At 42.1% G+C, this 13826-nt stretch overlaps 1 protein-coding gene across 3 annotated transcripts in view; it reads left to right on the plus strand.

Annotated features, from left to right (window-relative positions):
* LOC117405223 (interleukin-1 receptor accessory protein-like 1) overlaps window positions 1-7485 on the plus strand; it is a 512848-nt gene extending 505363 nt beyond the window's left edge. For 2 of the 3 annotated variants that reach the window (XM_034008100.3, XM_059029879.1), the window contains one exon: window positions 58-7485. In XM_034008100.3, the coding sequence (XP_033863991.1) occupies window positions 58-782 (725 nt within the window). In that variant the 3' untranslated portion in view covers window positions 783-7485. The remainder of the gene's footprint in view (window positions 1-57) is intronic. The other variant, XM_034008101.3, reaches the window with a different exon arrangement.
* The last annotated feature ends 6341 nt before the right edge of the window (window positions 7486-13826 follow it).

The raw sequence follows: 13826 nt of genomic DNA on the forward strand, positions 1-13826 counted from the left end.
CAGAGACAATGTATCACTGCTTTGAAAGGTTACACCCTTTTCTGTTTTATTTTGCAGCTTATATTGAAGACGTGGCAAGATGTGTGGATCAGAGCAAAAGATTAATAATTGTGATGACCCCCACCTACGTGGTCAGAAGAGGCTGGAGCATCTTTGAGCTTGAGACACGGCTCCGCAACATGCTGGTCTCTGGAGAGATCAAGGTCATACTGATCGAATGCACTGAACTCCGAGGCATCATGAACTACCAGGAGGTGGAGGCCCTCAAACACACCATCAAGCTGCTGACTGTTATCAAATGGCATGGGCCCGAAAGCAACCAGCTGAATTCGAAGTTTTGGAAATATTTACAGTACGAAATGCCCTTTAAGAGGATAGAGCCCATCATTACGCACGAGCAGGTCTTGGATGTGAGCGAGCAGGGAGCCTTTGGAGAACTGCAGACCGTGTCGGCCATCTCCATGGCAGCTGCCACATCCACCGCTTTAGCCACCGCCCATCCAGACCTACGCTCCACCTTTCACAACACCTACCACACCCAAATGCGGCAGAAACATTACTACCGCAGTTACGAGTACGATGTACCTCACACCGGCACCCTGCCCACCGTTACCTCATTAGGGAACCAACATACCTACTGTAACATCCCCATGACGCTAATCAATGGGCAAAGGCCACAGTCTAAATCAAACAGGGGACAAAACCCAGAGGAGGCTCACACGAACAATGCCATGCTGCCCCTCTTGCCCAGAGAGACCAGTATATCCAGTGTCATTTGGTGACAGCTGAACAAAGTGGGAAGTTGGCCTGCTCCAGTGTTTGCTGAACCCTGCAGTCTGGTGGTTGGAACTGCAGCCTTGACTGCTTCTGTTAAACCTGAATCACAATCCACATAGAAAAAACAAGAAGACACACACACACACACACACACACACACATACACACGGAAAACAGGGTCTTGTACATATATTTGCAATTTCTTTGTAGCATTGGTGTCTTCCTGTTCCTTTGATGTTTGTTGCATTATGACTTTGTTTTATATGTTATCCAAAATGATATATTTCTAGTTTTGTTTTTGTTTTGTTTTGTTTTGTTTTAATGCTCAGAAGATGGTTCACGTGCTATATAGATTGGACAGTACCTTTTTTTCCTGACTTAGACTAGAATGATTTTACTTTTAACATTTCATTGGATTACTTGGACAGAGCTCTGTTTTACTGGAAGGAGCAACATCCTTTTTTGTTGGCCTATCTAGCACGTAACTTGTTCAGAGTGCGTACTTTCTAAAAGGATTATGCAAAAGATTGAGAATCTTGACAGTAACATTTCTTCCCCTCTTTTGAAATAGCTTACAAAGATTTTGGGGAGTGGTGCTAGGATCCAACTTCATCCAGTTGGTGAAGATAAAAACAGGTGAAGATAAATCAGTAACATATCAAACACAAACCCTTTCTAACAGCAACGGCTGTACCAATTCAGTAAAAACTATGACAGGTATTCTTTGATTTTTGTTTAGAAGTACTTGAACAGTTAATGTGTGCATAATCAAACAAATTTTTTTGTTTAGAAGTACGTGAACAGTTCATGTGTGCATAAGGTAAAACAGTTTTGTGTATTTCACTGCACTGATGTAGTTTTTTTAGGCCAGCAAAGTGGATGTTGGGTATTAGATGTTCTCTTTATAATTTAAGTATAAATACATTTTGATATTTTGGTCAAGTTCTTGAAATGCTTTTCTAAGAATGTTTTTCACTTGCTAACAAAAAAAACAAGACTTAGAAAAAAGAGTATGCTTGTGTTTGAAAGACCAAGGCAGTTTTTATCAGTACTTATGCATAGTAAGTAGATTATGTAAAAAAAAAAAAAAAAAAACACAATTCACACTCTTGAAGAAACTCTGCTGATTTCTATAGCAACACAATCATGATTTGTTTCCCTTAACTACTTTCATTGCACATTAAAATCCTTGACCTCAACTTAGTGCCTCCCTTTTACTCCAGTAAAATGACTCCTCTAAGTAAATTTTAAAAACTGCCATAACTAGATTAAGTTTTAGGGCAGAGGTTTACATGTTTAAACTTATAGGAGCATGTACCTGTCTGTTCTCTTTCAGGACTGAGTATTCTTCATTAAACATTTACAGGAACGACTGGGATGAATGGGATTGCAGTCTCACTAACTGGGACCTGAATTAAATTAAAGGTCCCTTGTGCCTCCAATGCGATGTTTATAACCATTATCGTGGCTCCATAATTATGATTTAACCCAGGCATTAGTGACAGCCATTGTAGATTTAAAAAAAAACCAAACATGTCCCTCTATTGGATTATTGAATTCCATTCCATGACCAAACTTTGAAGCCTGAGTAGCAGTGGGATTTTTTGACAATGTGAGGATTTGCATCTACATTCATCCCATACATGTATCAGAGATGAAGGGCAATAAACATATATCCACCCATCATCTCTACAGTATACGAGATGGATATACTGTAGGTTTTGAGACAATCTAGCAACATTCACCATCCAAAAGGTGCATTTATTTAGGTGAGTGGCGAGTTGTTTTGTTTGTAATCCCAGAGCTCTAATATATACTGCTTGTGTAATACACTGCATTGCATCACATTAGGCACTTTGATTTGCACAATTCAGGGACTAAGGGATAGGATACTATTTATCTCTCACTTGTGTTTTGCTTTTCCCTGCCATGTTAATTGAGTGAAAATGGAAGGAAAGAATAAAGCAAGATTTTCTTAAGCCACACAACAGATACCCCTTTCTAAGCATACTCAATACAAGAGGGTGTTCGTTCACTGCTAAACTAGCACTATGAATACAGCTCATTATATCTTGGGCTCTTTTTAGTGAACAGACCTAATGTACATGCATATCCAGTTTTGTGCTTATTAAGGAATGCATTTGAGTTCAGTATACCCTTGGGCTGTATGGCTGAAGGCAAGCTTTGAAATGTAAAAGCCTCATAAATAAATCAGCCAATCAGTGTGAAGGGCTAGTTGTTGGTAAGACCTCTCTAATTCATGATAATGGCCAAGTTACCATTATCACTGTCATAAACTTAATTCCGGTTCAACCATGGTTTAATTGATTATGAAGTGATGTTTACCTTTGCTGATATGTGTGTCGGTCATTGCTGCTGCTGCTTGAGGTCTGTGGCGATGGGTTCCTGCCATGGCCCTTATTGTAGAAGGTAACTGCATTTCCTGCTCTTCCAGCAAACCTTTCAAAGTGTCCTATGCTGTTGTCTTCAGAGTTATGGTTATCAAGAGTGGCTGAATAATCCTCATCTGGATGGGAAGAGACTGTGCCTGCATCCGAATGTATGGAATGATGTCATTGAGTACAACTTTAAGAGAAATCAAAAAAAAAATCCAAAAAAAAAAAGAGAAGATGGCTCACCCAAATCTTTTTACGGGCTTCCCCAACTTTGGGGGTTTGTTTCCAAACTTGAAGTTAAGTTTGGACTGTTTACTATTCTATGAACAAATTATTTTTCTAAACTTAATACACATAATATATCTATATATCTATATACCTAGTATATAAAAAAATGACATGTTTTTAATCATGTCCAGAATGCTATACTAAAGCACTGGGGAGATGCTTATAAAAATATGCTTACACATTTCTGTGACTTGTACATCATACATGCTGAGAATTTTTTATTTGAAGATACCTGTGCAAGTAAATGTCATTATGAGTTGTAAAAGTAAGAGGCTCGATACATGAGTCAGTGTATCAAGTAGTTATGGTATCAAGTCAAAGCAAAAGCTTGTTTACTTGTAATGCTAGTCAGAAACTTCAAAAGGCTTTTTCCCTTTGGTTTGAAAAAACAGGACTTATCAAGTACTTTCAGTGGATGCTTCATTTGTAAACTAACCGCATATACTATACTTGTTTAATACTGCCATTTTACGAATAAAACGGCCCTCTGGAACACATTCAAACAACCCAACTCTTCACACTGTACACAGCAATCCCTCATGAGACAAAGTGGCAGAGTGTCCTGCAAAGCTGTACCTACTGGCAGGAGCTTACAACTAATGTACTAACAGTCCCAGCTGAATTGTATAAATGTGTGTACATAAATGCAAACATATCCATATACGCACATATGTGAGGAAGGGATGCCAGCTGTTTCTATTGTCTCTTACAGATGAAATACTATTAACAAATAAAGAAGATTTTTTCTTATTCTTAAATTCTCTATCCAATACTATGTTTTTTCTTTTTAAAATAAACTGCTTGGTTTTATCATTCTTTGTACACTTCCTGAATATACATTAAAAAATGGGAGCCTGACTTGTGTGCATTAGATACAAATCAGACTTCAGTTAGGACAAAATATGAAGAAATGCTTTCTACTGGTTCTAAATCACATGAAGCTATTGTGTGTCTTCCTGAAAAAAGGCAATTTCCAAGAAAGAGATGTATCACACCAATGCCTAGTTAAAGTTTAAAGATCAACAGTAAACACATTATTTAATAAAGAATCGTCTTTTGCGATACATCAGCAGTTAAAAAATATTTTGTGGGGGGGGTAAACATTTTAAATTCTAGATTATGCCTCCCTTACTTCAGATAGATAGATTAAGAGTTAAAAGCATACTCTTGCTAGTGCATTGTTTAAATAAATGTACGATTTAGGATTACTGTTCATCTGGCACGTTTATATTACCGGTGTGTTTGGAAATTTGAAAATACTAATAAACATACAGCACAGTGCATTGCTATGTTTTATACACCAAGTAATTTTAGGTGCATTATTCTCCCAGAGCTCGGTGTAGTTGCCTACGAGGTAATCTATGGATAGAGAGGAAATGCAACTGAAATGCAATGCATAATCTCCCCGACCCACAGTAGGGTGTGATTATGAAGAGTTCCATCTCCTTATCATAAGTGAAATAAGTGCTCTGGTGGCAAAGTGTTCTCCTACTTCTTCCTTGTTGCTGTTGCTATTTGAGACTGCCGTGGGTGGACCTGGGGTTCACCCCCAGTGAATATGTAATTATTATTCCATGTGTGGGAGGGAACCACCTGCTGTTGAAGTATCTTCCTCAAAGACAGAACAGAGCAATTAATTTTATTAGTCATACAGCTCCATCTGCAAGTGTTAGGCATAATGCTTTTGACACCCCCCAAAAAAGAAATATAATTTACACCTTCAGGATTCTCTACGTTTTTTTTCAAACATACGCCCCATCCGAATTGCAAAGTGTATCTACACTTTAATTCTCGAGTTCAGTGAGGGTAATCATGAGCTTACATATATCCTCTAATTACCACCTGTTATTTCAGAATAGTTTTCACTGCAGACAGTCAGGGTATATTCATTATTGAATAGACAGTTAATAAGAATTTACTTGGGACTTATGTAGAGTCCAAGGCATTGCTTCTCATCAGGTTGGCTTGGCTGATATTTCTACATGGATGAGATTAAAAAAAAAAAAAAAAAAACAGCAAGAAGGCTTACTGGTTTTACAGATTACGTAGACCTAAAGTAACCCTATCACTATGCCCATATACAGTACACACAGAAGTGGTGATGACACAAGCCTTAAAATATTGAATGTTTATATTGCCTTTTTTTTTTTTTTTTAAGTACATCTTACATTTGACAAAGCGAATAAGGATTTGTTAGTATTTATAGTTTTTCACTGAACCATACCTGGTGTTTTGATCTACGGAATGAAAAGGGCCTGGGAGACACTGAAATTCCTAGAATTCAAACTCACAGAGTGTTGGGCACTGTTAAGTTTATACATGGTAGCAGAAATACAACAATGACAAGCTAGCAGTGGCAATTTTAATGTAAATATATGCAACACTGCAGACTGCAAAATACTATTAGAGATTGGCATTTCTTCTTGATATGAGGTGGTGTTTGTTTAAATTCAGGACAAGGCAGAAAACAAAAACGGTACACTGCTTACCAGAGCAAGGAAACTCAGTAGAGGAAAGGTAATTATTATTTGTTGTTCATGTATTTTGTTATCTCTGTTACGCTGTTGTATATTTAAAAATACAGTACTTGACACACAAGCCGACACTGCTTGTTGCAAGTTTTCCACATCTAGTATTTTGCATTTGTATTGATTTTATTGTTACAGGGAAAACAACACTCACTAAATATGAATGCTGCACATGTTAGCAATATAGATATTGATTTTTGTAATGTGTATTGTACTTGCCTAACTTTTCAACCAAAAAATAATAAAAAAGGATAAAAACCCACAAGTAGGCAGGTTCTGTACCAGAAACGTTTTCATGATTCAATAAACAATGTCACTACATATTCATTGACATTTCTTGTAAACATTTTAAGAGCACACGGTGCCCTGGGTTTGTCAAAGCACAAGGTGCACTATGTCTAGAATTAAAAAACAATAATAATAACGATAAAAAATAATTTGGTGTGATTTTGCTTTAGGTAAACAATGTTGGATGTTTAAAGAAAAGAAAAAAAAAAAAAACAACTTTAATACTTGCATATGAATATTTTTGTATAATATTATCTGAAGGAGGTAAAATAAAAAAAAAATAAAAAAAATTAAAATACCTGCTTCATGGTGTGCGACTTTTAGAGAAAATAAACAGGGTATGTGTGTCCAGTTTGTAAATGTTTTATTTCATGAACACTCTTTCACTGGTTAAATGCAAGGTTATGACAATTTTAAGATATTTCTTTTGTGAAAAAAATAGAAAATAATAAAAAAATTCTGAACAAAAGGTGTATGCACCCAATATTTGTATTCTTATGTTATGGAGAACGACTATTTTATTATTTAAAAGGTGTATTAGCTCCAAAAATTTGACTTTGGCAGCTTACATGGGTAGCTTAATAGAAGAACCAGGCGTTCCCAAAGTTTCTTGGCCCCCCGAAGACATTAAGCATTCTGACCAAGGACCCCGCAATTTTGATACCTTGTGGCAAAGTGGTTAACAGTGTGCACGTGCAGGAATGCAGCGGTGATCAATGAACAGACAGACAACCACAGACAGGTTGTTCGTTAGTACCAGTAGGACTACTGCTTTCATTATGTTCAGTGTCATAAATTAAAAGATGTGATGTTATAATTATAAAGTGCATTAATATAGTTGCCTATTTTCTTCTCCTTACAAGCAGCCACTTTGTTGTATAATGGTACATACCTTTAGCCCGGGCATGACCTGACGTCAATGTTACATTCCAAACAACCCCAAGCACCTAACAGCAGCGTTCATGTAAGTTAATTGACCTCCGCTCTGGGAGACTTTTGCTTTGTCAGGGTCATTTGGGTCATTGTGCTACGTACCCCCCTGTGACGAAGTGCCCGCCCCTGTGTGTATTTTGTGTGTTATGTGTTGTATGTTGCGTGCGTGTGTTAATGTTGGTGTATAGTCATTGGTACACGGGATATAAATGGGTGTGTGCAGCACGAGTATTTAAATTGTATAAATATATTTAGGCACGGGATTGTACTATCACTTCACGTGCATTTAAAGTATAGTATGTGAGCACAGGGTTGCACAGAATTAATTCACGTGCTGGGATTCAAGTGAATAATTAATTAGTAATAGAATCCCAGCACAACAGTATATATAGATGCACAGTTCTTTCACTCGGGGTTGTGTGTTCGGTGAGTGGAGAACGGGATAGGAGACGGAGGTAGTAATAGCAAAAGTGATAAGTAGTAAAATCTGCTCACCGTGTTTTGTCGGTATAGTTCGTTTTGTTTGTCTTTTTTATTTTGGCATATAGTGCCGTGTCCTGTTTTGTGTTTGTTTGTCTAACCTTTTTATTTTCTGTTCTGTTTATTAAATGCTGAGCGAAACCATTCGCTCAGCTCCACCAAACCACACCTCTCTGTTGTTTTATTTCCTGCATCTGGTCTGACGCCACCCACACCGGCCGTCTTTGTGACACCCCCTGAAACCATCCCATGGGCCTCCAGAGGTCCCTGGACCCCCGTTTGGGAGCCCCTAAATTAAACTGAAGGCTGTTAATTAGGGAATACAGAACTAAACTTCATTTTAGATGTAGTTTTAACGGGTTGCTGTACCCCACTAACAAGGTACAGGTATAGTTTTTTTAATTGGCCATCTGTGAAAGTAAGTAAAGTGAACATGGAGCTGACTGCCTGGTTCCCACATTGATCATGTCTCAAGTTTGTCCTGGAGAGATCACGGGGATCACTCTTAGGCGGGTTCACACCCTGACCTCTTTGGAGATGTACCGATTGAATTGTGTATTGGATTATTGTCCAATGAAAACTAATTAATGGGGACCACCATCCTCAAAACCCAGGCCTCCAGATAATGCATTGATAATGCATTGACCAACCGCGCCACATACCTAGTTATCTTATGATTTCTGTTCAAATTGCTGTCCCCTTTGATTGCACACTGGCTGGGTAGCTATTCTGGTTTTACTAATGTATCAGTTATGTGGAGATGAATGTAACCTATCAGCATGGTGCCTTGTTCGAAGTGGTTTTCTACATTAAAGATCACCCCAGTTCTTAGTCGAGAATGTAATTATTATATACACCCACATATTCCTCTTTCTGCAAAGAACAAAAAAGAGTGTATTCCACAGTTATAGACCGCAATGTCAATTCATTTAAAAACAAATCATTTAATTCCAGCACAGAGGCAACATTTGATGGGAAATAACAGTGCAGGTATGTGTAGGCACTTCCCTTATTGGTTGGGTCCTAACCACAGCCTTGACACAATGTAGCACAGACTCCACACGTTACTGGAAGGTGTCTCAAGGGATGGTAATTAATCCATTCAGGCATTAATATTTCAGACTTGACATATTTCAACCTCGCTTGGTGACCACTTTCCCTAACATTGCTGATACACATTCCAATGCCTGATATATCGGAGCAGCATGCCTATGACTGTCCTTGCTACTGTGGCACCTGCTTGATGTGTACCTGCTGTCATGCCTCTTTCAAACAGTACTGTAGGGATCACATTTCAGATATATCAATGACATTAAAAACCTGGAAACTGTGTTTTTGTGTCCCTACTTTGTTACTAGTAAAGTTATTTGGTAATACTACAGAAAGTATTATGTCACTTCTCAGCATACCATACGAATGTAAAGTCATATTTTGTATACTTATAGAAGAAAAGTCAATGGTCAGTATGTATGTACTGTGTGTGTATGTATTGTATTTTAAAATAACATATATTGCACAGCCACATGATTCTTTTCAATCAGACATTTATCATTCTCTTAAAACAATGCTCTAATCGAGTCTATAATGCAAACAGACACATTTAGATCAACATCTATTAACCAGTGTAGATCAATGTTTATAGCTCTAAAGATGACGCTATCAGACACCAGCGTATATGAATCAGTCCTTAGAAATTCTGGCATGTGATTTGTTAAAACCTCAACACATGACCAAAAATAGATCCAACTATTGCCCCTGTGACGCTGCTTACGGTCAATAGTTTTTTACAAACTCCCTCAAATTACATCCTCATGCTGAGCATCCTTCCTCTTTTCACACAACAAAGCAAAATGGCAGATAACAGATTCGGTCATTATAGTCCCCTGTTGGTAACTCTAGTTCTTCCCTCGAGGGCCATAGTTTCCCACTATACGCCTCCTCTCCAGTCCATATTTAATATACATACATATGCTGTATATCTATAAAAAGTTAAAAATCCTTTATATGTAAATTTAAAAAGTCTTTATGCAGGTCTTCTAATAAACAATGGATTGCCTTGTCTGAGTGGTTTTATTGCCTTGCATCAAATTGCTGACTACAGCCAACCTCTGCTGCACTGACCCATACAAGCACAATAACTTAAAAATCTAGCTGTAAAACCAGGAGAAAGAAATCAATAATGCATCTAATTCTAGTGGGAAGTCTAAGGTTAATGGCTTTCCATCAAAGTTAATCACACTGAGCAGACAAGAGTGAGTTAAATTTACAGGCAATGCCTGCAGAATAATACTACTGTTCTTAGTAGTCAGTATACTGCACCAACACCTCTGTTATTTAGGTTTTGTGTCTGAGGTCAATTATCTTGCCGAGACCTCTTTAGGATGATATTGTTATAAACCAAATAAATGTTTTTGAGTACAGTCTAGGGACATCTTGAAAATTAGTTTAGGTATTTTGTATGGCAGCTCATTAGTGCATTATTAGTGCATGGTCATTGCATTATTACGAGATTTCATCTGCGACAAAGGTGTCGTGCAGAAGAAATGAAGTGCAGCTGAACAGTGAGAAGCTGTGAAGTATCTCTATTACAGTTCCCTAAATGTTTACAATGGTGTCAGTTTGTGCAAGTTGGAATATCTGGTTTTGTTGAAGAAAAACATTCAGAGTTTTGTACAACGTATATTATAGTTTTAGAAAAATTCTTCACAAATACATGATATTGTTACTGCAGTAAATGAGTATGCATTTTCATTCAGCCACTAGAGACCAAAAAGTAGAAGCAGGGATCCCCTCCTCGCAGCAGCGGGTAAAGTGTGTGTGGGGGGGGGGGGGGGGGGGTTGAGTTGCTTACCTATATAATACAGTTTTTACTGGTTTATAATTAAATCCAACCGTACAACTCATTTTAAAGCAACATAAAGATACTGGATGGGAATAGTGACATGAGTGGTGTGAATTGTCAGAACATTAGGTTACTCACCGTAACCCTGGTTCCCTGAAAGAGAAGATGACCACCAATGACATTACGTATGGGATATGCCTGCCCATTGGGTAGGTATCGCTGACAAAGAGCTAGTCAGATTGACGCAGAGCTCTTGTCCTATGCACGTAGCATCTCAATGCCCACACTGGGCAGAGGAAATTTAATTTCTCATCCTCCATTGAAGCAAACGGCAGTGGATGGAAGGACTCCAACTCCACAGACTGATTAACTGAGGCTGTGGTCACCATGGGGAGGAAAGCAGGGTTGGTGCACAGAGACATCCTGCTGCCATCCTCCCAAATACGCATGCAGGAGCTGTGCACAGACAGCGCCTGCAGCTCAATGACCCGCTTAGCGGAGGTGATAGCCAAGAGGAAGGCTGTCTTCATAGACAGGTACTTCAACTCTATGGAGTGTATGGGCTCAAACGGGGCCTTCGTGAGAGCCTCCAGTACAACATTAAGGCTCCATTCAGGGAGAACAGTCCTACTAGGGTGGCGTAATTGCCGAGCGCCTTTAAGAAAACAGGTAGCCAAAAAATGCGCGCCTGGAGATACTGAATCTACGTGGGCATGGCAAGCAGAGATAGCCACTAAATACACCTTCAATGTGGAAGGTGACCTACCAGCATCAAGCAGTTCTTGCACAAGCTGTGAGATGACTGGCATAGGGCAAGATATGGGGTCATGGCTTCTAGCTAGACACCAAGCCTGGAAATACCACTTATAGGTATACAAAGACCTAGTGGAGTCTGCCCTAGTGCTCTGCAACGTACCCACAACCACATCTTATAGCCCTAGGGCTAACCAGCGGTCCCTTTCAGGAGCCAGACCCAGACCTGCCCGGTTCTGGGTGCCAAAGAGAGCCTTTCACCTGACTCAGGAGATCCATGCGAAGTGGAATCTCCCAGGGCTGGCTGTGCAACATCTGGCACAGATGTTGGGGGTCACTAGGAGAACTGCCGCTTTCTCTAACCAGACTTTTTCGAGAAAAGCCGGGAGCAGCGGTATAGGCAGGAAAGCGTACAAAAACGCTCTGAGCCATTCGTACCCTAGAGCGTCTACGCCGAGTGGACCGTCTAAGCAGTGGAGGGAGTACCATAGGGGCAATGCGTCGTCTCTGACAAGGCGAAGAGATCGACCTGTGCTTCCCTGAACCGTTCCCAAATGTGCTCCACTATCTGAGAGTGGAGTCGCCACTCTGACGGATGCGGACCGCTCCTGGAGAGGAGGTCCGCTGCCCAGTTCACCGCTCCGGGAATGTGCGTCGCCCGTAGGGACAGCAAGTTCTTCTGAGCCCATGTCAATAGCCTGAAGGCCATGCAATGCAACCCTGTGGACCGTAGGCCACTGTCGTGTCCGTCCGGATCAACACATGCATACCGCGCAGCACTGGGAAGTGGTGGAGAGCAAGGGATACCACTTGCAACACCAGCATATTTATGTGCAGGGATGTCCAGCGGTCTGGCCAGGATCCACGTACTCCTCTGCCTTCCCAGACCGCTCCCCAACCCAAGTTGGAGGCGTCTGTTGTCACCACTTAGCGGTTCAACACTACTCCCATTCGTATACCTTCGCGCAGGTGAGAGGTAGTCTGGGGCAGTTTGGGGTAGCTGTTTAGGGCGCTGGCCCTGAAAACGCCTCCTGTGACGCTGGTGTGTGGACTGGCCATGTCCTGCGTTCCCTCTGCCTGCCGGTTGGGTCTGATTGCTTGCTGCTGATGTGCCCTGTAGGCGATGCCTTAGGTCACCCAGTGGAGCCGTGGGGACTGGAACTGTTCTAATGACAGTCCTCGTCTGAGGAGCTTGCCAGCGGCTCGACCTGCCCCAGGCGGATGTGTGGGGAGAGAACAACGCAGCCACCTGCCGGGACACCTCGTCTTCCCGATGGGATCTCTGTAGGATCTCCTCCACGGCTGGCCCAATGGTATGTCCTGGGGATATAGGCGCGTCATGCAGCATGGCCTTATCCGCATCAGGAACTCTGGCTTGTGACAGCCACAGCTGTCTACTAGCCATGATCAAGCTAGCAGGCTCCGGCCAAGAGCTTGCCCTTGGAGACCGGAGATCTGCAGCAGTGTGCTGGACAGGAGACGTAACTCCGTGGCCACAGGCTCAGGGAGTGGGGCCTCGTGCAGTACACCGTCCATGTAAGCAGTAAGCACACTCGCTGTATTAGACAGGCGAGTTGCCTGCGCCTCTGCTGCATACGCCAACTGGAGATGCGTTTCCGTCACCTTACATTGAGGGTTCGGGCACGCCGGGTCTCTAGCCAATCCACCCACATGCGGGGCCTTAACTAGGGCCGTGATGATGGAGTCTACCGGGGGGTACCCCACTAGGCCAAGCTTATCCATGCCTTCTAAGGAGGCAAGCAGTGTGGCGTGTTTTAACACGCTAGGATCCGAGGCCAGACTATCCCTGGAGGAGTGTACCTCCTCCATGAAGTCTGGGAAGGCCAGGAACTTCTGAGAGCGAGGAGCCATCGCCTGCGTCCAGAACACGGACTGGTGTGGTTCCGTCGCTGGCGTCCAGGGGACCTGCAAGAAAGCTGCAGCACATCCCATAAGTGCCAAAACTGTGCTGGACAACGGGGGGGCACTGGCTTCCAAGGCTACCTAGAAGCCAGATTCATCCTCAGCAGGGGTCTCACCCACCTGCATGTCAGAGGAGAAGGCCCCCTCCCCAGAGGCCGCTATGGAGAGCGTGTCCTCTTGCGCCAACTGAGACGCCTCTTCCACCCTGAACTCCCCTGGGAGAGGGGCACTATGGCAACTGGGGCTGCAACGGGGCCTGGACAGGTCCATAATGTCCCTTGCCTGCTAGGAACGCTTCATCCTTCTCGCTTGCGGCGATGGGGAGCGACTGTGGGCGGCCTGCATATTGGTGACGCCTAGCAGGGGGTCCTGGGACAGGTCATGGAGGAGGGGTTCTGGGGCTCCAAGAGCCGCAGACGGTCCGGCCATAGAGGACACGGAGCTCACCCTTGTGGACCACTCCAAACGAGCTTCTTTCACCCGGGGCTGGAAAGCCTCACAGATGCTACAGGCCACGTCCCTCTTGAGGGCCAAGGCGACATGTTGACAGCCTAAGCACCGTGCACAAAGGGTATGCTTGTCCTCTTGCGGGATATTGGCGTTGCAGGGTGGAACCCC

This window comes from Acipenser ruthenus, chromosome 9, assembly GCF_902713425.1.
Source record: "Acipenser ruthenus chromosome 9, fAciRut3.2 maternal haplotype, whole genome shotgun sequence".
NCBI lineage: Eukaryota > Metazoa > Chordata > Actinopteri > Acipenseriformes > Acipenseridae > Acipenser > Acipenser ruthenus.